At 51.6% G+C, this 23,110-nt stretch overlaps 1 protein-coding gene across 4 annotated transcripts in view; it reads left to right on the forward strand.

Annotated features, from left to right (window-relative positions):
• Positions 1 to 23,110, forward strand: part of IQSEC2 (IQ motif and Sec7 domain ArfGEF 2) — an 88,698-nt gene that overhangs the window by 50,929 nt on the left and 14,659 nt on the right. For all 4 annotated transcript variants that reach the window (XM_040998335.1, XM_040998352.1, XM_040998343.1 and 1 more), the window contains 6 exons: positions 14,300 to 14,561; positions 15,787 to 16,188; positions 18,058 to 18,953; positions 20,572 to 20,733; positions 21,238 to 21,360; positions 22,365 to 22,531. In XM_040998335.1, the coding sequence (XP_040854269.1) occupies positions 14,300 to 14,561; positions 15,787 to 16,188; positions 18,058 to 18,953; positions 20,572 to 20,733; positions 21,238 to 21,360; positions 22,365 to 22,531 (2,012 nt within the window). The remainder of the gene's footprint in view (positions 1 to 14,299; positions 14,562 to 15,786; positions 16,189 to 18,057; positions 18,954 to 20,571; positions 20,734 to 21,237; positions 21,361 to 22,364; positions 22,532 to 23,110) is intronic.

Genomic DNA, 23,110 nt, shown 5'->3' on the forward strand with positions numbered 1-23,110 from the left:
AATTTCAAGTTATGGACTCTAGAGGAGGATATAAATTGTGTATCCAGAAGGTGAAGGGAAAAAACAAAGATGAACTGATGTTAGAAGCCAGAGAGACATGAGTCCAGGGAACTAGTGCAAGAAGAAAGGGCATTGCTCACCCAGCATGCCTAATCCTTGGTGTCGGACCTAATCAACACCTCTCATGCTGCCTCTGGTTCTCAGAGACTCGTGGCGCCCTTGGAGACTTTGATTTCTCTGCAGACTTGAAAGAGGACTCACTTCCGGCTTCTGAATCAGTAAAGTTTCCTAAAGAAAATAGTGTTTGAGCTTGTCACTTACGGTTCATAAAGACAGTGAGAGCTAGGAGTGCAAGAGAATTCACTGAGAGTACACACAGGGACCTGGCATGTATGGGCGGAGAGGGTGAAAGGAGACACCCTTCAGTAAGGGTGCAGAGGCTAGCTATGCCACCAGCAGCTGTCTAGGGAGTTCAGGCTCTCACTCCTGTTATTGTTTTGTTTTTTTCTTTTGATAGACAGCTGGGGAGCCATGTGAAGTTCTTGAGTAGGAAAAATGACATGATCAAATTAGCATTCTAGAAGGAACGGAGACAAGGGGGTGGCTCTGGCAGAAGTACAAGTGAGAGAAAGAAGCTGAGATTGTGGCAGCAGGACTGCAGCAGGGGAGATGGAGCTGAGAGGTGACGGCCAGAGAGCAAGGACCAGAGTCAGACACTTGGGGAGACAATGGCGGAGAGAGAGAGAAGGAAGTGGAGAGAACCGAGGCTGGACTGGGCAGCCGCTTGGAGTGTGTAGGGTAGCTGATGGGTTCATTCATTCAATGATTATTTCCTGAAAGCCAGGTACTGTGCTAGGTACTAAGAGATATGGCACCAAACAAAATGGAGGCTTGTCCTAATGGATCTGACAGTGGACAAGATGTAATGAACACCTAACTAAATATATAGAATGAAGTGTATGTTTGGGTGAGTGCTGTGAAGAAAAATGATGCTGGGGTGAGAGGGCAATGAATGCCTTTTGAGAGGGAGGGCCTTTCTGAGGAGGTGGCATTTGGTCAGACTTGAAGGAGGTGGCATTTGGCCAGACTTGTAAGGGAATGAGCCATGTTCCTGTCTTGGGGAAACCTTCTTAGCAGAAGAAACATCAAGTACAAAGGCCCTGAAGCCAAAGGGCACTGACTATGAGGAATAGCTTACAAGGAGACTGGTGTTGGTTGGAGAAAAGGGTGGGCAAAAGGCAGAAGAGAAGATGATATAGTGGGGCAAGACCACATGCAACCCTTGTAGAGCTAATGAGGAGATTGAATTCACAGGATTCTTGCTAAGGTCACTGATTTGCTGATGGAGCAACAGAAATCTAGAATGACTCCCTGGGTGTGACTGGAGCTCAGCTGGCTGGCTGTGTGGCAGAAAATGCGAGGAGTAAGGGAACAGGTTTGCAGTGGCAAGATGCCAGTAAGAGATCTGAAGCCTACCCCCCCCCCCACCTTGCCCTGCCCTACTCTGCTCTGGAGGAGAGGTGGAGTGGAGTGCATTGTGGTGGAACTGTCCAGCAGGCATTGGAGACCCATACTCAAGAAAGCTATACGTGATGTTCTGAAATGGAATGTGATCACTCTAAAAGAGTGTGGAAACGGGGAGGGAAGAGGGCTAGAGCAGAACTGCAAAAGAGGTACCAACACATGAGGAATGGCCAGAGAAAGAGTTGGGCGGGGGGGTGGGGTGGGGGAAGGAGTTCATAGAAGTAGGAGGCAAACCAGCAGGCAGTGGGCTTCCGGAAGCAGAGGAAGGAAAGGGTGGTGCAAAGGAGAGCCTTCTTAAGAGTGTCAAGTGTTGCGAGGGGGAGGAAGCTGAGGGCGGCAGTGAGTCTATTGGCTTTAACCACCAGGAGGGCCTGGGCGACCTTCCTGAGAACAGCTTCAGTGCAGTGGTGGGCACACAAGGCAGATTGCAGATTGCCGTGGGCTGAAGAGCTCGTGGGAGGTACCGAAGCAGAGATGGCCAGTGTAGACGGATTTCTCAAGAAGCTTAGCTGTGAAGAGAGAGGGACAGAGGGGGATGTGGGGGGAGAGAGAGAGAGAGAGAGAAAGAAAGAGAGAGTTTCTATTCCCAATTGGGGGAGACTTGAGTTTCTATAAATGTTTGATAGGAAGAAGGCAACAAAGGGGAGAGGTTGAAAATACGGGAGGGAGAGGAGATGGTTTTTGTGGAGGAGGTAGCAGGGATGGACTCCAGGGTCCAGGTGAAGAGACTAACCTTAAATAGTATAGCCCCCTCTCCACACCCCCACGCCCCCGACTCCCCAGCCCCCCATCATCCCCCCCCCTCCCACACACACACTTCTCTCTCCAGGAGAAGGAAAGCAGTGGTGATGAGGTGGGGAGGATGTAAGGGTGTTGAGATGATTAGTGAAAAAGTGCAGCAGGGAAGTTTAAAGCAACACCTTGGGAGCCTTGACCAAGGGAGGGCATGGATGCTGAAAGTAGAATGAAGGGGGAAAAGTTCCTGGCTGAGAGTCAGTGAGGACTTCCTGCAGGAAGCAGCACTGAGTTAGGGCATGAAATTCAGGCAGGATTTCAGTTGGCAAGGATTCGTGCCAAAGGCAAGATGTTTGAAGTGGAAGAAACAGACTGAACAGAGGAAGAGAGGCATGAAAAGGCTGGGCATGCTGATGGAAGAAAGAACAAGCCAGCCTGATGACGGCTTGGCAGGAGTGAGCGGGGAGGCTAACGTTGATGCCACTGATGATAATAATGATCATCATCACAGTTGCCACCTGTTAAGCATCAAAGCTCCCCTATGGCAGGCACTTGGCATTCTTGAACTCATCTAATCCCACCACACCCTGCAGAATGGTTATTTCCTCATTTTGCATGTAAGGAAAATGAGTCTCTGAATGATGAAGAAAAGGACTCAGTGGAGTTAGTAGGGGCAGGGCTTCTTTATTCAAGAGCCTCGACTTTATTCATGAGGCAGTAGGGAGCCACAGTGTCTGGGTGGAAAAGATTCCTGCTCAGGGGTGGACTTTAAGAAACCTAGTGTAGTTTAGGAGGGAAAGGAGACAAAACTGGAGGTGAGCTCAGTTGTTGGGGACCTAGGCAGCAGTGGCTTGGCCAAATGTAGTTTTATTGCTGGCTAGAAGAAGAATGGGAGTTTTAAAAAGGAAGGGGTACTTGCTCAGGACGTGAGCCTTGGTTCATGTGATCGTGTTGACTCACTGAGTCTAGGACAATGTGTCAGAGGAAGCTTTGAGTCGGAGAAGAGTGTGTGTGCGTACGCGTGTGCATGGATGTGCTTGTCGGTATGTCAGATGGACAGTAGTGCCTCCCCTTGCCTGTCTGCTTTCCTTCCCATCTCTTTCCCATTCCTCCACTTTTCCTAGCTCCCCTACTTCCACATCTCTGGGGCTGAGGCATCAGAGAATGGGGTGATGCTGTTTCCTTGGCTGGCCCCAGAAAAATCAACCTTTTCATCTCCAAGTACCGCCAAGGCAGCAGCTCCCCTTCCAGCTCCAGTGAGTGCCCCGTGCTGCCTGGTCCCTGGTGCTGCTCAGCAGCAGCTTCAGGGACAGGTGCTTGCTCCCACACTGGCTCTTCTTCCTGCTGTGGCTGTTTCTGGGTGTGGGCAGACAGCCACCCGGAGGATTAGATTTGGTTCACAAGCAGTTAACAATAATTACCAGCATGTTCCCATTGCTGTTGTTTGCTGGGCACTTGATTTATGTTCTAGTCCTTGGTACAGCTCTGGGGGTGGGGGTCGGGGGCCACATTTTCACAGATGAGAGAACCAAGGCTCCAAGATGGGCAGTAATATGGGTGGGGCCACATGGCCTGGAAGACCTGGATTTGAATCCAGATCTCTTTGTTTCCTAAGCAGTGGGCTTTCCATTCTCCCTTCCTAATGGCTCCAGTTTGCCTGAGCCGGAGGAAATTTTCAGGTAATACAAAGTTTTGTCCTTCAAGGACAGAGTGGATTTCTAGAGGTACTGCCAAGTTTACCCAAAGGAACTGCTGCAATTGGGTCTGAGGTTTGCAACTCCAGGAACTCTGGTTTCCAATCCAGACTCTACCGCTTGGCCAGCTATGCAGCCTCAGGCAGCTTTGCTGGCTTTTCTGCACTTCAGTGCCCTCGTGTCTAGGATGCTACTTTGCAGAGTTGTTGTAGGAAAGAAATGAGCTGATGTGTGCACAGACCCAGCATAGAGCAGGCTGCTATTCTTTATGTGAACATGAAGGCTGGATACCTGTTAGGGTCAGTAATGGGATTTCTGTACTCTGGGAGGGGATTGAGCCCACTGGGCTGTTGGGAGGGCTGTCCCATAGGAGATTAGGCTCCTTGGAGACTGAGTTGGGTGTGGCCCTTGACAGTTTGCCACACTGGCCACCTCACTTGTCCTCAACCCCAACCCCTTCTCGGCCCCACTTCCCAGTTCTGGTCCTTCATGTATCTCCCCTGCTCTGCAAACTAATGCCTCTGCCTCTCTCTGTCACCCGCCGCCTGTGGCCTCTACCCTGCCCTTCCTGGCCCCAGGGAAGAGGAGGAGGAGGAGGAGACTGAGGAAGAGGAAGAGGAAGACGCTCACCAGTTCTGCTGTCCGGCGTCCGAGTGCAGTAGTCCCTCCTCTCGGTAACTGAGAGGACAAGGGCCATTTTCTATGCAGAAGCAAAAGCCTTAACCAGCTCCCCCCAAACACACCCCACCCATGCAGATCCCCCATGGGACCCCTTCCCCTGCTTCAGGAACCCAGAGGAGCAAGCATCTTTGAGCCCCTTCCTGCCCGCTTCCTTCTTGGAATCCACCCCTTCCGCCACGCCCACTGCTGTCTCCCCTGGACTCCAGCCCCTGAAATGCAAAGAGCTGGAGGCCCAGGTCTCACTAAAATGTGGGAGAAGCAGAGCTTGGAGCTTGAAGCTTGGAGCTTGGAGCTTGAAACCCGGACCCTCCCGCACCTGCACTTCCACTTCCCAGGCACCCTGGAGCCTGCCACTCCTGGAGAGGTCTCCAAATGACATCCCAAGGACCTACCTCTGTCCTCTGTGAGCACAAACAGAGATGCAGGGTGCCTAGGGCTCAGAGGACCAGACGGGGGCAGGACCCAGCCTGCCTAGTTCCCCGTTGTTTGTTCCCTTGCTGTGGCCACCGCAGCCATTTCCTCTACTGCTTGAAGGCCTTGCTGCCGCCCCCTTGCCCCCCGCCCCCCCCCCCCCCCGCCACGCCTGTAGTGCTCTGTAAATATGATCAGGAGGTAAAGGCCTTTCAGAGTTTGTGTTGCTGTGTACAAAGGAATGTCCATCAATAAAAGCTGATCTCTTCTCTCTGTCTGATGTATGTTCCACTCCACCCCACCACCCTGCCTGTCCTCACCAGACCCTTGCCTTCTGTCCTCTTCAGGGCTGGGAACAGGTGCCAAGAGAGAGAGTGAGCATAGCGTTTGATTTATGGTCTTGTCAACACCCAAGAAGCATTCTATACATATGTGAATAGTTCCTGACGAGTAGGCCTATTGCCTTCTTCAGCCCATTAGCCTGAGGTGAGTGGGCTGGGTTAACCTTGGACATGTTTGACTTCTCTAATAGTTGCCCTATCTGGAAAGTGAGCAGGGACATTGAACCAGAGGATCCCTGAGGGCTCTTCCAATCATGACATTTTGTGAATCTAAGACGCTGCAATTTTAAGAAACTATGATTATGTGAATTCAAGAGACTAGGATTCAGTGACACATTCCATACAATTTCTATGGTGCTGTGATTGTTTTTCTTGGATTCTCCAGCCCTGTGGCTTTAAGGTTGCCTGATTGTACCTGAATCAAAAAGTTGTCTAAATCTAAAATTGCCTGAATCTTTTAAAAAAATCTGACAATTAGTGATTGTAATATGCTGTGATGTTAAGATTCCTCCCATGCTGTGCTCCTGGACACAGCCAGCAGACCTGGAAGTGGGCTCACACCCTGACTTGCCCTCTCCAAGTCTATAACATTAGACAAATCCAAGTTTGCCTTCTGGTTCTGCAGCTTCCTCTCAGGTAATCTGGGGGCAATTCTTTGCTTCTCCTTGGGCTTTATTTTCCGCCTAAACACGATGAGAATAGCTCTGCCTCTCTGTCTCATCCTAAAGAGCAGCAAGAAAGACTGCAGGGAGTCCAGCATAGAGGCTGGTGCACAGCTGAAGCAAGTGTGACTGCCGTTTTGACATAGGCTCAGGTGAGAGTTCCTTCTCTCTTTCCTCCCTCCCTTCTACATCCCCATCATATTGTACCTGTGGCTTTTCCAGCACCTCACCTCATTTGGTGGCTTATTGTTTTTTCAGTCATTCAACTTATTCACCCATCTCAAATGTCATCTGTTTCTTCTCCCCTCCCTCCTCTCTCTTTCTGCCTTAGTGATTCTTCCATAAAGCAGAATCTTTATTTAAGGTCTTACACCTTAAGCTAAATAACTGTGAGGGATCCGAACTTAAGATTGTTTTCTCCATCTCCCGGAGAGGTGGTTCTTTGGGAAGAAGACAGGGTGTGAGGGTCCAAAATGATTGAATCGAAATGGTTTCAGGTTAATGAGCAAGACGTGTTCCTGACCTAAAGAAGAGGGAGCTGCCCAGGCAGGTGCGTGATAAGGGGGAAGGGGGAAAGTGACCAGGTGGACTTGATGGAGAAAGAGGAGTGAGAGTTGAGCCTGGGAAGCTGGAAAGAATTTGAATGGGAGGCAAGGGTTGGGTCAATGTTGCAGGAGACAGGGCAGGGACACAAACCTAGTGGAGGGCTCCTAGGAAATGGTGGATAGGGCAGTACCCTGTGGCTCAGGTGAACGTAATTCTGACCTTCACTTGAGTGGAGGCAAAAGTGTTGGCATGGGAGTTTTCATTCAGGGGAGGAAGAGGACAAGTTCAGGTCCGATGGGCATCCCAGGAGTCCGTGGATTGTAGATTGCTGTGTCTGGCGCGGCACTGGCTGAACAGCCAGAGGGTCTGTGCCATGGGAGGGGAAAGTTTGACAGCAGTCAGGAGAGGACAATGTCTGCACGTGCCTGCGGATGTGCATGCAAGTATAAACGTGAGGTCGTGTGCACCGTTATGGATCTGACACCGAGTGAGAGAAGTCCTGTATATGTCTGGTGATCAAAAGATTGAATGTGGGTAGCTTTTAAGAATGAAGGGGCTGTGACTTTCAGGGTGATAGGTAGATGTCAGACAGGATAATCACACACTCATACACACATGACATGTCTCTGTTGTCTTAGGGACTGGGAGCCTGGGTGGTTGCTGAGTGCCCTGTGTAGTCCTTGACATGGGCATGGCAGATCCACAGAGGTGAAGCAGAGCAGCCCACTGCCCTTGACCACCAGAACCAGGCAGTGGGGGAGAGGTTGGGAGTGGGAGAGCTGTGGGACAGATGCTGCAAGAATCCCAATTTAGCTAGTGATAAGAACTCACTGACATGACATAGTTGTAAACAGGACTTCACAGTAGGCTGACCATGCCAGGTTCCAGGAAGGGAGGAGGGAGTCCAAACGTGCTCCCTGAGAGGACTCGCCTGCACAGGTGCCACAACATGACATGTTGGGCAGAAGAGACAAAAGAAGAGCATAAGCACTGGCGTGGAGCCGTAGACAAGCCTCTCGTAGTGTCAGAACCACACATACCCTGCTATTTGCTACATTTGGGAGCCTGCGGGGCAGGGTAGGAGGCAGGGTCCTGCAAAGATTCACAGGTACTTATTTGTTAAAAAGCAGTTTATTTATTTATTTATTTATTTATTTGAAAGGCAAGGTGTTGGAAAGAGGGAAGAGATCTTCCATCCACTGGTTCATGTTCCTAAATGATGGCAACAAGCCAGACCTGGGCAAGGTCAAAGCCAGGAGCCAGAAACTCCATCCATACCTCCCAGAGGTCCAAGCACTTGGGCCAGCCTCTGCTACCTTCCTGATCCATTAACAGAGCTGGATGGGAAGTAGAGCATCCAGTGCTGAAATATGGGATGTGGGTATTTCAAGTGGCAGCTTAACCCTCTGCACCACAACACCAGCCCCCATGGGAGCTTCTGCAGCTCCGAGTGGACCACTATCCTAGAATGGGGAGGGAGAACAGGGGCGAGTAAGAATTCTTGTCCTGTGCAACATTGAGCAAGTCACTTGGACTTTCTGGGCCTCGGTCTTCATCTTTCCAGTTTCTTTCTGTGTTGCTTCCTTGCTTACCCAGTCCACAAATATTTACCTGGCATTTGGCCTCTCACATACCACTGTGGGGAGGTGCAGGGAGATTGGATGGCAAGAACTCTGGCCAGTACCCAGAGTGGTCAGAGCATGAGATGTTTTATTCAGCTCAGCTTGCATTTGAATCCTGGCTCCACCATTGAGCTTTGAGGACAACTTCCTTCTTATCTCGACCTCAGTTTCATCATCTGGGTTATCTCCTTCAGGGAGAACAACCTAGCAGTTGCAGACTCACTAGACCTAGCAAGAAGTAGGTATGTAGCAAATTACAACTGTGATTCGTCAGAGCTACAAAGAAGTAGAGCCGAGATTCCAAGTCAGGTGTGTGTGTCTGGAAAGTCTGCATTTGCTCATTGTTCCCCTAGCCCCTTAGGGGGCCTTCCTTTTGCCCTGCCAGCCCCTGTGCTGAGCCAGGCTGAGCTCATGACTGGAATTCCCATGTCACTGGGCTCAGGCCACAGAAAAAACAGCTCGCTGAAAAACTATCAGAGGAGAGAGAACCAACTGCTACCCAGCCACCAGCCACTGCCACCTGAAGCCTGGCTCTAGTCTCCTTGGCCAGTCTTCTTCCAGAGCCCAAAGCCCCTGGCCCCATCTAGGTGTACTGACCTCCTCATCTTCTTGGCTCTCACGTGCACCCCTCCCCTCCAGCCCAAGTTGTCATGGGGATAGTCCTCGGCATCCCTAGCTTCCTCTTGCCCTCATCTTATGGTATCCATGGCAACAGCCCCCATTCATTTCCATGGTAACTGCATCCTGATCCCAACCCCTGCTGGCTGCCTGGCTCTGGGCAGTGCCAAGAGAAGGAGGGAGAGAAGACCTCCCATTAGGAGCAGGATCTTGCCTGGGGTGGGGTGGACAGGGAGGGGTTGTCAGTGCCTCTGCCAGAAAAGGCCTCAAATCCCTAGGGGATGCCCTACCCTGCCTCTCCCCCTCCTCACCTTAGCAGGGTTCCCTCATTCTTCCAGTCCACCAGCTCCTCCTAGGTATGAGTCCAAGCTCCCAAGCTTCTTCCCCAGGAAGCCTTCAAAGCAGCAGGGAACCAGCACTGGCTTTGCACTTTGCATCCCCTTCCTGTCACTTGGCTGACCCTAAGACCTCTGGCCACCACTATCTGTCTCAGAGCCTTTCTCTTTTAGCTATTCCTGGAGTAGGAATGCTCCTTCTCCCCTCACGTTTGCCATGCAGATGAAATAATGCGTGGAAATTGCCTGACGCAGGGCAGGTGTGCAGTGAGTGCGAGTTTATTTTTATTCCACTCAGCCACCCCCAAGCAGAAGGGATTGCTCTCCTGCACTCCCCCGGCACTTCCTGTGTTCCCCAGCCCCGATGACTCTCCGCTTTGTACTGTGGTTATTTGTGTAACTCAACTAATTGTCTCCCCCACCCTGCACTCCCCACAAGAGGATGCTCTTCAATCAAGGGTGCGTGTCCACCATGGGGTCAGAGGGTTGTGTCTGTATCTGGGCTTGTCATTCATGTCTCTTTTCCTGTGTTTGTGGATGTGTGCTTTTGTTTCTAGGGGTTTTCAGCCATGGGGTATGCTTGGTGTGGGGAAGGATTCTCATGTGACCAACAAGCATGTCACTGAGTGATTTGAGCAGTCTCTGATTGCAAATATTCCATATTCCATGCCCCCAATCTGTTTCTTCACCAGTAAGTATGATGTCAGGAGCAGTAGCCTCAAACACTCTCCTCCTTTTTGGTCAGACCCTCTCACAGGATGCTGTGCTGACAGTAAGGTCTCCCTGCCGCTCTACCATTTGCTACCAAACTGGGATGAGCACTCAAGGATTGGGCGGCCAAACTGTGGAGGAGCATGGGGGCAGCAAGGAGAGCCGGGCATGGGGAGAGAGGCAATAAGATGGCATAAAAAGAGCCTGGGCCTTGAGTTTGCATCTGTGCCCTGGTATTGTTAACTTCTGAGAGGTATATCCTTGAGTAAGTTTTCCTCAAATCTCTGAGCCTTGTACCTGTAAAATAGGACCAATGATACCTGGTTCCGGAAGGGGCAAGAATTCACTGAGCTAACAAATGTTCTAGCCCTGGGAATCAAGGCAACTAAGGAGCCCTAGGGTAGCACAGAATCAGGCCTGGAAGTCAGCCCATGTGTGGAAGGGAATATGGAAGCTACATGTGGAAGGGTAAGCAGGAAGTATAGCTAGGTTGGGGTCATAGAGGCAGAGGCAATGTGAGACTAAGTTAAGGTCAAGAATCACCAATGGCCGCGGTGAGCACCCTGTCTATAGATGGTGCTTTCTAAAACATCCTAAATTGTATTCTGTCTCTTCTCTGCTCATCTCAATTGGAACAAAAGCCCCTGATACTGGACTCAGTGTCCTTTGCGTTAGGACCCCTGTTTCGTCTCCTATCACTGTCCTCTCCCTCGTTCATCCTGCTCTGACTACACTGGCTTCTTTGCTCTTCTGCAAACATGCCAGGTGAAGTTCTTCCTCAGGGCCTTTGTACTGGCCCTGCCCTCTATCTGGACTGCTCATGTCTCAAATGCTCCGTGTCTCCCTCCCTGGGTTTCATCAAGGCTCTGAGCCTCTATGCCATTTCTCCCAGAAGAGCTTGCTTGGCCAGCACCTCTGAAACAGCGTCTTTGGGGCAAGTGCTCAGCACAGTGGTTAGGACATTGCTTTGAGTTGCGCACATCCCATATCGGAATACCTGGTTGGAGTCCTGGACCCTCCACTTGTAATCTAGCTTCCTGTTAATCTGAGAAGAAGCAGGCGGTGGCTCAGTACATGGGTTCCTGCCACCCACTCCTGGCTTCAGCCTAGTTCATCCTTAGCTGTTGTAGGCATTTGGGGAGTGAAGCAACACATGGAAAAAAATCTTTCTCTAGATACAGATAGCCTTTTAGCACTCTTTTGTTACCTTCCCACAACTGTTCCTACCTAAAATGATAGTATTTATTTGACCATTTTTTTAAAGATTCATTTCATTTTTATGGTCATTTCTTCATTGATTTCACCATTTCTTTCTTTCTTTTTTGTAAAACATTTATTTTACTTGAAAGTCAGTCAGAGATACATAGAAGGAGAGAGAAAGAGAGAAATCTTCTATCTGTTGATGGTTGCAAAAGCCTAGAACTGAGCCAATCTAAAGCCAGGAGCCCAAAGCTTAGAGCCATCCTCTGCCGCTTTCCCAGGCCATTAGCAAGCAGGAAACTGGTTCAGAAGTGGAATAGCCAGGATTTGAACAAGTGCCCACATGGGATGCCAGCATTGCAAGCAGAGGATTAGCCTACAACCCCACTACATGCATTTCTTATGCTTAGTTGGCTTCCCCCTCTGGAATGTCACTTTGTTGAGGGAACTTTCTTGTGCACCTTGCTCACCATTGTCTATCCAGCACCTAGCACTGTGTCTGGTCCATAGTGGGTGAAGCGTTGTTTATTATAGGGAGTTAGGGAAGGGCTTTACATTTAAAACAAAGAAACAACCTTTTGAGCAACAGCAAGACCAGAAGAGACAGCTCCTGGCTTCTGGTTGGACCAAAATCCCCACAGCAGCTGGGGCTGGGCCAGGCCCAAGCCAGGATCCAGAAATTCAGTTCAGGTCTCTCAGAGGGTGGCAGGCATCCAGCTACTGCAGCTTCCCAACACGTGCGCTGGTGGGGAGCCAGAATCGGGAGCAGAAGGCAGGTGAGAGTCAAAGCATGCTGGTCTGGCATTGCTGGCATCTTGAATGCTACGGCAAGCAAAACACCTGGAAAGCTCTCTCCACCCATAGGGTGGAGAATGTAGTGGAAGAGGAGCTAGAAGGTGTGACATTCAGGTGAGAATACTATTGAATTAGAGTAGCCACCTGCGCACGTTCCTAGCCTGGAGGGTTTTATTGAGCACCTACTCCATTCCAAGCACCATGTTCATCAGATGACCAGATTCTCTTCCTGTGCTAGGATTTATAAACACAAATATGAACACAAACTCATGAAGACAAATGTGGCACACTAAACTTGTGCCATAAAAAGGACAGACGTGCTTTGTGAGGGCACTCCAGTCAGGATTAGCGATCCTTTATGGCTCGAGACATGTGACCTCAATTTTTACAGAACTGGGATTTGAGGGCATATTTCAAATTGCAGATGACAGAGATGATGGAGGTCGAATATCAGGTGGAAGGTAGCGCATGCGCCGTTTTGAGGTGGCATGAAGAGGTGCATTTGGGAGAAACAGGATATGGGCCGGGCTAGAGGATAGACAGAGTAGGGGCTGGCAGCCAATCCTGCAGTATGGCTTGCTGTTGCGGAGTGTGAGCTCTGGAGCCAGACTTGCCGGAGTTAATTCCTTATGCTGTCATCAGTAGCTTTGTGACCATAGATTTTTCACTTAACCTCTCTGGGCCTCAGTTTCCTTACGGGTAAAGAGAAGAGAAGTAACAATTCCCACGTCACAAGGCTGTTTTGAAGAGTAAATAAAGTAAGGCATTTCCTTACTTTATGAAGTGGTTAAACGTACCTAACTTTTCTATAAGCATTAGCTAGTGTGTCTTGGAGAGGCCTTAAATGGCAGAATGAGGCAGTTGGGCTCTTTAAAGGGCGTTGGGAGCTATGGATGGTTCAGGAATACAAATGACAAGTAGTTGCTTTGAGCTGTGTGCCAGGAGGGGAGGGGGTTGAGAAGTTTCAACAGGGAAGGGGAGGAGAAAGGAATCTCAGATGCCCAGGATGAGCTGGGTTGGGTCTGGTCCCTTGGAGCCGACATCACAGAAGCCCAAGAGGAGAGAGAATCTGAGGTAGAGATCAGGCTCCCAAACCTGTTTCTGCTTTGCTCCTCCTGCCAATATGGCAGCCTTACACTGGGGAGGGTGGAGGCCGAGCAGTGGGTGGGGGCTCCGAGCAGGGCGGAGCCCAGGCAGCTGTAGCTCAGCAGTGAGAGGGGGTGGTGGCAGCCTCCAGGGTGCTACCTCCCCAGCAAACTCAGCCCCCAAGTGCAAGGTGCTTAGCTGCCAGGCTGGCAGGCTTCTTGCAGCTCAAGCTCCTGTACTGCTAGGGGACCTCCCCATACACATACATGCCTGCCGTAGCTCACCTCTGCCCTGTTCCCTGCTGTCTGCCAATTTGGGGCTGAGGAGTGGTCCTTGAACCTTTTAAGCAGCAAGAGCAGCACCCCCTCCCAACCTTGTGCACTCCCTAGCCAGGCTGCTCTCTGAGCCCCAGCCACACCCATTCTCCCCCACAGCCTCCTCCGTGCGTGCCTGCCGTTGTTCCTCCCCTCCTGCGCCCTCCTCAGTTCTCCCCGCCTCTGTGGCTCCTTACCAGGCCCAGTCGGCTCAGGGCGCCTGGGCTGTCGCCACCTGGGTTCCCAGGCAGCCTGGTTGCCATGGCACCATGGGAGCAGGTCTGCTGGAACAACAGCTCTGGATAACCAGGGCAGGCAAGAGCCGGGGCCCAGTGCCTGTCACTCTGCAGCCTGCAGCCCCCTGTCCCCTCCCCAAGGCGAGCAGAGGAGGAGGAGGCCATGAGGAGGAAAAGGAAGCTGCCCCGCAGGGCTGCTCTGTACCTGTGAGGATGCTGAACGGGGAGGCGGGAGGGAGGTGAAGGAGGCTGCGCCCAGCTGGCCACAGGGAGGCTATGGGCAGGGGCGGGGCCGCAGGGGCAGGAGGCTGGACTGCAAGGGGATGGCACGCTGGCCTGCTTGGCGCTGGGGATGGAATGGGAAAGGAGAACTGGGGCACATCATATTGGGGATGAGGACATGAGGGGGAGAGGGGCAGGAAAGGGAGGGGCTATGAGGGTCTGGGATGGTTAGGAGGAAGAGGACCTTGAGGGGACCTGGCCAAGGAAGACTGGGACAAGTCTGGGGTGGCAGAGCCTGGAAGGCAAGAGGTGTGCAAGGGTGTGCTGCTGTGAGAGGCCAGACCGAAGGGTACCAAGGATAGAGCGGTCAAGGCCAGGGAGCTGTGAGGAGACAGTTGGAGGACTAGGACTCCGCCCTGGCCTGTAAGCAGTAGGGTTCATGTCTCCGTGCGGAAGCAGATGTGGATGGGATTGGGGGCAGAGACCTGGTGCACCCACTCTCGAGCTGGCCCAGCAGGCCCCTCACCCAATCCCACATCCTGCCTCATCTTATCTCGTACCCACAGTGTGGAGGGTGATGCCCCAGGCAGTGACCTGAGCACAGCGGTTGATAGCCCTGGGAGCCAGCCCCCCTACCGGCTGAGCCAGCTGCCCCCCACCAGCAGCCACATGGGGGGCCCCCCTGCTGGAGTGGGCCTGCCCTGGGCTCAGCGGGCACGCCTCCAGCCAGCCAGTGTCGCCCTGAGGAAGCAGGAGGAGGAGGAGATAAAGCGCTCCAAGGCATTATCAGACAGCTATGAACTCTCTACGGACCTGCAGGACAAGAAGGTGCGCAATGGGGCTGGGAATGGGGACACATTGGCTGTGGCCCTGGAGGGGCATCTAGGGTGGAGGGAGGGCTCATGGAGGCCTCAAGTTGAGAAGACTGGCACCAGAACCCTTTGCCTCACTGGACCTCACTGGGCCTCACTGGGCCTCATTCCCTCCCCACCCCTCACCCCACAGCTGTCTGCTGAGGCATGTGTGCACCGAGCACACACTGGGCTGTCAGTCTGGGTCCCAAAGATGCATGAGCCCTGGACCTGGTCTCCAAAACCTTAGTCTCATGGGGCAAGCCCACACATAACTTGATACAGTATATTGTTTAGCTAAGAGAAGAAAGGAAAAAAGATGGCTGGTGGTAGTGGAGGACAGGAGAAGGGGGAGCTGAGGGGGAGAGGGAATGCCAAAATCCTCTTTAGGAAAAAGAAAAGAAGAATATACCAGAATGAACTGAGGTTGTGTCTATGAATTTGGCATTTAGCCGAACAATTTTCCTGCCTCTTTTCTTGCTTCTCTTTCCCTCACTCAATCTGCTCCTCTCTTGTACATTCCTTCCTTTCCTCCTCCTTATTTATTTCTTCCTTCCTTTCTTGATTTCTTTTTTTAAAGATTTATTTATTTTTATTGGAAAGGCAGATTTACAGAGAAGGAGAGACAGAGAGAAAGATCTTGCGTCCACTCGTTCACTCCCCAAGTGGCTGCAAAGAATGGAGTTGAGCTGATCCCGAGGTCTGGGGCTTCTTCCAGGTGTCCCACACGAGTGCAGAGTCCCAGGGCCTTGGGCCGTCCTCTACCCAGGCCACAAGCAGGTAGCTGCATGGGAAGTAGAGCAGCTGGGATACAAACCAGTACCCATAAAAGGTGCCAGCACTTGCAAGGCGAAGATTTAGCCACTCAACTACTTTATTCTTTTTCTTTTTCTTCTTTTTTTTTTTTTACTTCTCTGGTTGTTTTTCTGCTTTTTAAATCATCAGCATATACTTCCTATAAGCTAAACAGAATAGAGTCCTAGCCTATGTGACCAGAATGTGACCAGGATGACCTGGACTTCAAGGGGTTGGGGCGGGGGGCGGAAAGACAGCACTGAGCCCAGCCCAACACCTGACAGAGCCGGGCAGCATCTGACAGTTGGCTTAAAGGACCTCAGCGGGTGGGGGGCGGTGGTCAAGGTGTCGGGGTGAGGAGGCTGTTGGGAATCTCTGACCTTGTTGTCCTGGACCCTGACTGGCAGGTGGAAATGCTGGAGAGGAAGTACGGGGGCTCTTTCCTAAGCCGCAGGGCTGCCAGGACCATCCAGACGGCCTTTCGCCAGTACCGCATGAACAAGAACTTCGAGAGGCTGCGCAGCTCAGCTTCGGAAAGCCGTATGTCACGCCGGATCATCCTCTCCAACATGCGTATGCAGTTCTCCTTCGAGGAGTACGAGAAGGCACAGAACCCTGCGTACTTCGAGGGCAAGCCTGCCTCGCTGGACGAGGGTGCCATGGCTGGTGCCCGGAGTCACCGGCTTGACCGGGGGCTCCCCTATGGAGGCTCCTGCGGTGGGGGCATCGACGGTGGCGGAAGCTCTGTCACCACGTCTGGAGAGTTTTCCAATGACATTACGGAGCTTGAGGACTCCTTCTCCAAACAGGTCAGGATCCCTGGCCAAAGTGCCTTTTTTCCCCATCCCCATGCTCTGGCTCCTCCTACTCCTTCTTGTTTACCTATCATCCAAGCTGAATGCCATTGCCTGACCAGCATTTAATCCCAAGAAAGAGCTGCGATCTGAGTTGGCACTGTGTGAATGAAAAAGAATTGGCAACATCAAAAAATTTTTTTACATTGGTAAAACAAAACAGGTAAACTGTGGGTGTATAGAAACAGATAAGAAAAATGAGTGTTCTCAGTACTTGGACCACAGTCTGCTAGCAAATGAAAAGTGTAATGAATAGGTCACACGCTCCTTCTATATACCAGGTGCTGTGGCTGCCCCCAAATGGAGTCCTGATGATTATCCCCAGTTTTACAAACAAGGAGATTGAGTCTGAGGAATTGACCTTGGTCCTTGTAGCCAAGGATCGCCTGATCCAGGAGGAAATGACAGGCATACGTGGTATATGACTGTGTCCTCCAAGTGTGCTCACAGCCAAGAGAAAGGACCACTTCCAGGACCTTGGGGACTCAGGAGACTGCAGAGGAGCATTCTTCTAAGGGAACTAGGAAGGCTTATATTGCTGTTGGTGGGAGCAACCAGGCTATGTCCCAGCTCTCAGTGCTATTCAGTCTAATGAAGAGTGTATAAGTTATGTGTCACTGAGTAACACATTACCCACCTACTCCCAAATTTAATTGCTTAAATCTGCCCTTAGACTCTGGGCTTAAACTTTTATTACCTTATCATTTACTATCTCATCCAGTTGCTGAGAGCTAGGGGGCTAGAGCCTGGGTGGTGGGGGATTTGGCTGGGGAGTTCTGACATGAGATCTCCCATGAAGCTTCAGTCTAAATTGTAGAGTGGGCTCGCAGCCATTGAAGACTTGCAGTATCTTACAGGTTGATCTCAGAAGTGATACAACTGCACTTCTGCCACCTGTCGTTGGTCATAGAGGTTGACTCTGTTGCAGTGTGGTGCCTAACAGTCTGACCACCAGAAGGTAGCAGACCATAAAGGGTGTGCGTGGGCAACTGGATGCCATGGGGGAGGTAGAGTTGTTTCCAAGCCGTGATCCAGGCTCTCACAGCCAAGTAGGATGGATTTCTTTTTCTTTTCTTTTCTTTTCTTTCTTAAGATTTACTTATTTTTATTGGAAAGGCAGATTTACAGAGAGAAGGAGAGACAAAGATCTTCCATCCACTGGTTCACTCCTCAAGTAGCTGCAACAGCCAGAGTTGAGCCGATCCGAAGCCAGGAGCCTAGAGCTTCTTCTGGGTCTGCCATGCGGGTGCAGGCGCTCAAGGCTTTGGCCATCCTCTACCACTTTCCCAGGGCACAATCAGGGAGCTGGCTGGGAAGTGGAGCAGCCAGGCACCCGTATGGGATCCTGGAAGTTACAAGGCGAGGATTTAACCACTTAGCCATCGTGCTAGGCCCAGGATGGATTTCTTGAGATGGCATCACCCAGACAGCTCTGGCAGCCTGGAGGAAGCTAGAATTTTCGTTTTCCCTGGGGGTGGGTGAATAGGTTGGGGGTGAATGGCAATAACAAAGGCAGAAATGTGACTTGAATCAGAGAGAGGATACAATTTGGCCTAAGTCAACAGGAACATAAAGGACAGATTGGGGTATTTGCCATGGGAACTGTGAGCACAGTTATTCCCAGCAGCTGTGAGCTCAGCGCAACACCCCTGTCTGTCTGGGAGGAGCAGGGGGGGTCTCGCCTTCTTGGCCAAGCCCCCAGGCAGACTCCTCCTTCCTTCCCTCCTCTGCTCCCACCCTTCCGCCATTCGTTCCCCTTCTTTCCTTTCTTTCTTTCTTTTCCTTTCCTTCTTTCCCTGTCTTCCCACCCCCTCGCCCATGCAGGTCAAGTCTCTGGCTGAATCCATCGACGAGGCCCTAAACTGCCACCCGTCGGGGCCCATGTCTGAGGAGCCAGGATCAGGTCAGCTGGAGAAGCGGGAGTCCAAGGAACAGCAAGAGGACAGCTCAGCCACATCCTTCAGCGATCTTCCCCTGTACCTGGATGACCCAGTTCCACCCCAGTCCCCCGAACGACTGCCCAGTACAGAGCCCCCACCCCAGGGCCGGCCTGAGTTCTGGGCACCAGCTCCTCTGCCACCAGTTCCTCCACCAGTGCCACCAGGGACCCGGGAAGATGGGAGCCGTGAGGAAGGTGCTCGCAGGGCTCCTGGGTGCCTAGAGTGTCGGGATTTCCGGCTGCGGGCTGCCCACCTGCCCCTGCTCACCATTGAGCCTCCTAGTGACAGCTCTGTGGACCTGAGTGACCGCTCAGACCGCGGCTCTGTCCACCGGCAGCTGGTGTACGAGGCTGATGGCTGCAGCCCCCACGGGACCCTGAAGCACAAGGGGCCACCGAGCAGGGCCCCAATCCCACACCGCCATTACCCAGCCCCTGAGGGCCCAGCCCCAGCCCCACCAGGGCCCCTGCCACCAGCTCCCAACAGTGGTACTGGGCCCAGTGGTGTGGCTGGGGGTCGGAGGTTGGGGAAGTGCGAGGCAGCAGGAGAGAACTCTGATGGTGGAGACAATGAGAGCCTCGAGAGCTCCAGTAATTCCAATGAGACCATCAACTGCAGCTCGGGCTCTTCCTCTCGGGACAGCCTGAGGGAACCTCCAGCCACTGGCCTGTGCAAGCAGACTTACCAGCGAGAGACCAGGCACAGCTGGGACTCACCAGCCTTCAACAACGATGTGGTTCAGAGGCGGCACTACAGGATCGGCCTCAATCTCTTCAACAAGTACGTGTTCTCCATTCTGGCCTGCTTATCCCTCCCTTCCCGGGCCATGGGTGCAGGTGCAGCTCCAGGCAATGATTGCAAGGCCTGGCTATCTTGGGTTTTTGTGGTTTCTCGCTGACTGTTCAGGGACAAGAGGATTGGCATGCAGGGCAGCCAGAATAAAGGTCTTGGCACACATGGCTGGCTGACTGTATGAGCTCAGATGAAATGCTCTCACTTAGAGGTTCTGTACCTCAGTTTCCCCCACTGCCCCTTGTGAAAGGGAGCAGCTGTATGGCATGCAGGCTGCCCTCATCTGGGACATGGGTGACTTGGACCCCAGGTCTGCCCTTGGCCACTCCCTGGGCAAGGTGTTTTCCTTCCCTGGGCACTTGAGGTTTCCCTTGTCTACACTAGCAGGGTGTGATGTTTGAGATATGGGGAGGCGGGGTGGTATACTAGACCGCTCCATGACTGTGGCTGAGCTCCTTCCAGGTGCCTGGGATTGTGCCAGGCCCTTGGGAGGAAGGTGGGAGGGTGACATTTGATTAGAAAATAATTAGAAAACATTAGATGTAATTAGAAAACATTAGCTCAAGTGTAAGGCATTAGAAGTAATTCCTTAATGCCTTACATCTTTATTAGCTTATTAAACACTGCCACCTATGTTTACTTTTCACAATAACTCAGCAAGGTGGGTAATGGGTCCCGATTTCATAACTGGGAACTGAGGTTTAGAGAAGTAAATTGTCTAAAATCCCACAGCTGAGAAGTCATGGATCTGAGCCTAGAGGAGCACAAAAAAAAAAAAAGTGTCATGTGAGCTGAAGGCCCTGGGATTCTGAATAAATACAGAACACTCACCCAGATTTGGGCCTACCTCTCTGACAATCTAAGGGGACAGCTTGTCTGCAGAAGCACTCAGGGTGGGAGGTGGGGGAGGAAGGGAGCGAGTGTTTGGACTACTGCCTAAGACCCAAGATGCCCACTTCCCATGATGGAGCACCCGCATTCAAGTCCTGCCTCTGGCTCCTGACTCCAGCTTCTGTGCTAATGCATGGACCCTGGGAGGTGGCACGTGGGGGGTCCAAGGCATTGGGCTCCCTCCAGCCTCAGGGGAAGCCTGGATTGAGCTCCTGGCTTCCAACTTTGTCCTTGACTCAGTCCTGACTGTTGAGGGCATTTGGGTAGTGGGCCAGCAGATGGGAATTCTTTGTCTCTCTGCCTCTCAAGTAAATTTAAAGGAAACGCTCACAGAGGCTTGTGTGATAACCTGCTTCTGTGGGCTGTGGGATGCAAACCAAAGTCATTTCTTGCCTCCATTGCTGCTCTGAGGGTGTGTGATTTCTCCCACCCGGGCCTCCTGGGGATCCCAAAGCTCCTGGCCCAGAACAAGCTTCACACTGATCCTCATGATCTATAACCTGCCGTGGGTCCGGTGAAGGAGGAGGTTGGGTTGAGGATGCAAGTACATTCTTCTCTCCAGGCCTTTCATTTTCTCCTCTGTACCATGAAGAGTTTGGACCAAATTGTAAATTGATCCTTCCCTCGGTTCTCCGAGGTTGTCTGTAAGAAATGGGACAGAGGAGCACGGCGTTAGGAGGGTCATCATTGTCATCTCCCACCCCTCTTTCTGCAGGAAGCCAGAGAAGGGTATCCAGTATCTGATCGAGCGGGGCTTCCTATCTGACACACCAGTGGGAGTGGCGCACTTCATCCTGGAGCGGAAAGGCCTGAGCCGGCAGATGATAGGGGAATTCCTAGGGAACCGGCAGAAGCAGTTCAACAGAGACGTGTTGGAGTGAGGACCATCCCCTCCCCCATCGCTCCCCTGCCTGCCCAGGCTAGGGCATGTGGACCAGGGATCTGTGGAAAAGCACAGCAAGAGGGAGGACCAGAGAGAGGCAACCTGTCCTTTTTGCTCAGATAAACTTCTCATAACAGGATGGATAGGCCTTCCTGCTCCTATATCTTTCTGGCCAGAGGGGTCTGATCTCTTTTGGCCTGACTCCTAAAGTCTTCTGAATGGCTCTGGGCAAGACATACTCAGTCCATGGCCTGCTTGGGGCCTCAGCTTTTCTGTCTCTGAAATGAGTAGGGTGATGGGAAGGCTCCCATGTGTGTTGCCACAATTTTCTAGGAGGTAGATTTTATTTCTGTCATCACTTGTGCTTGATCGGGTCACAGGTCCCAGCTTGGGGGAGCTCTTAGCTGGTGGGGGGTCGGGGGTGGGTGTTGGTCTGGATAGGTCAGAGGCTTTCCTGCAGAGGCATTGATAGTGCCACACCCCTCTCTGGCTCCTCAGCTGTGTGGTAGATGAGATGGACTTCTCTTCCATGGATCTGGATGATGCACTCCGGAAGTTCCAGTCCCATATCCGGGTTCAGGGCGAGGCCCAGAAAGTGGAGCGCCTCATCGAAGCCTTCAGGTGTGCTTGTTTCCCATTCCTGAAGCTGCTCCCCCTCACTTCGCTGTTGGCAGCAGAGGGACATTGGGATGTGTGCCAACCAGTCACCCCTCAGAACCTTGTGCTTGTCTCACTGTAAAGAAAAATGTTACATCCTATTTTGCAAGGCAGTTGGGAGGATCAGAGGCAGTACACAGCAAGTGCCCAGCCTAGCTCTGGGGCCTGAGTTGGTTTAGTTGCTGACAACTACAGACACAGCCACAGAATACTGACTTAGTATGAGGGCCTGAGCTGGAGTATTTCCCAGAATACTCACAGCCACCCTAGGAGATAGGTGCTTCTGTGTTTGTTCCCATTTTACAGATGACAACTCTGAAGTTCAGAGAGGTTAAGTAAACTTTCTCAAGAGTCATATGGTAATTAAGCAGTGGAATGAGGATATGAACTCAGGTGTGCCTGACTCCGTGATCCATCCCTGCCGTTAACTATGACAACCACTTTTGAATGCTTCGGGGATCACACAGAACTGGGTCCAAACCCTGGCTCTACCCCTTTGGGAGTATGTAGAAGAGAAAAAGAGCAGCTGATGAGAACTTACTTAATGGAAGAAGGATTTGCTTCTCAGTTCAAAAGATCTTGATTTGCATGCTGGCTTCACCATCTACCACCTCTACCAGCTCTCTCACTTTGGGCAAGCTGCCTCACCACTTTGAGCCTCAGTCACTTCATCTGTAAAATGGAACTGAGAATAGCTCCCTTGCAGGATTGTGATAGGATTTCTACTATGCATAGAAATCCCCCCAACAAAGCTTCCTGAAAGGTAGAGGTTGTGGATTTGTTTTTGTTTGTTTGTTTGTTTGTTTGTTTACTTGCTAGTCTTAGGGAAACTGAGATGAGAATAGACCCGTGGGTGGCTAGGGAGGATTTCTTGGAGGGGCAAGGTGGTAGTTGGTGTCAAACTGGGAGGGTGGTAGATAGGGAGAGATTGGTGCCTGAGCCTGGTTTTGACCCCTCTTGTCCTGCAGCCAACGGTACTGTGTGTGTAACCCAGCCCTCGTCCGCCAGTTCCGGAACCCAGACACCATCTTCATCCTTGCTTTCGCCATTATCCTCCTCAATACTGACATGTACAGTCCCAGTGTCAAAGCTGAACGCAAGATGAAACTAGATGACTTCATCAAGAACCTCAGAGGTGATCAGAATTTCTGCCCTCCACCCAGGGAAGGGAAAATGGTTGGGTTGGGGAAGAGAGGTGGGGAAGAGTCAGGAAGATACCAGCTGTCGCTTGGAAATTAACCTGGAATACTGTCACATTCCACCAAGACTGGATGTTCCCTGTGCAGTCACACATTAATTCACTCAAATAGGCATCTGCCCGTTTACACACGATATTTACTAGGCACCTACTGTGTACCAGCCTTCTAGGTCGTAGAGTCATGGCAGTGAACATGATAGATAAAAGTCCTGGTCCTACAATCCATGCTGTTATGTGGTGGATGGATGAAGATGTGGTTTATGGTGCCAGCATCCCTGTATCAGAGTGCTGACTAGAGTCCCAGCTGCTCTTCCTCAGATATAGCTCCCTGCTAATGTGCATGGGAAAGCTAAGGGCTTGGGCCCCTGCTACACCACATAGAAAAGTCCAGATAGAGTTCCAGGCTCCATCCTGGCCTAGTCCCTTGATGTTATGGGCATTTGGAGAATGAACCTATGATGGAATAATCAATTTTTCTCTCTCTCTTCTTTCCCTCTGTCTGTTACTTTTCCTTTC

The sequence above is a fragment of the Ochotona curzoniae genome, unplaced genomic scaffold, assembly GCF_017591425.1.
Source record: "Ochotona curzoniae isolate NIBS_2020 unplaced genomic scaffold, NIBS_Ocur_1.0 contig_1274, whole genome shotgun sequence".
In the NCBI taxonomy this organism is placed as follows: domain Eukaryota; kingdom Metazoa; phylum Chordata; class Mammalia; order Lagomorpha; family Ochotonidae; genus Ochotona; species Ochotona curzoniae.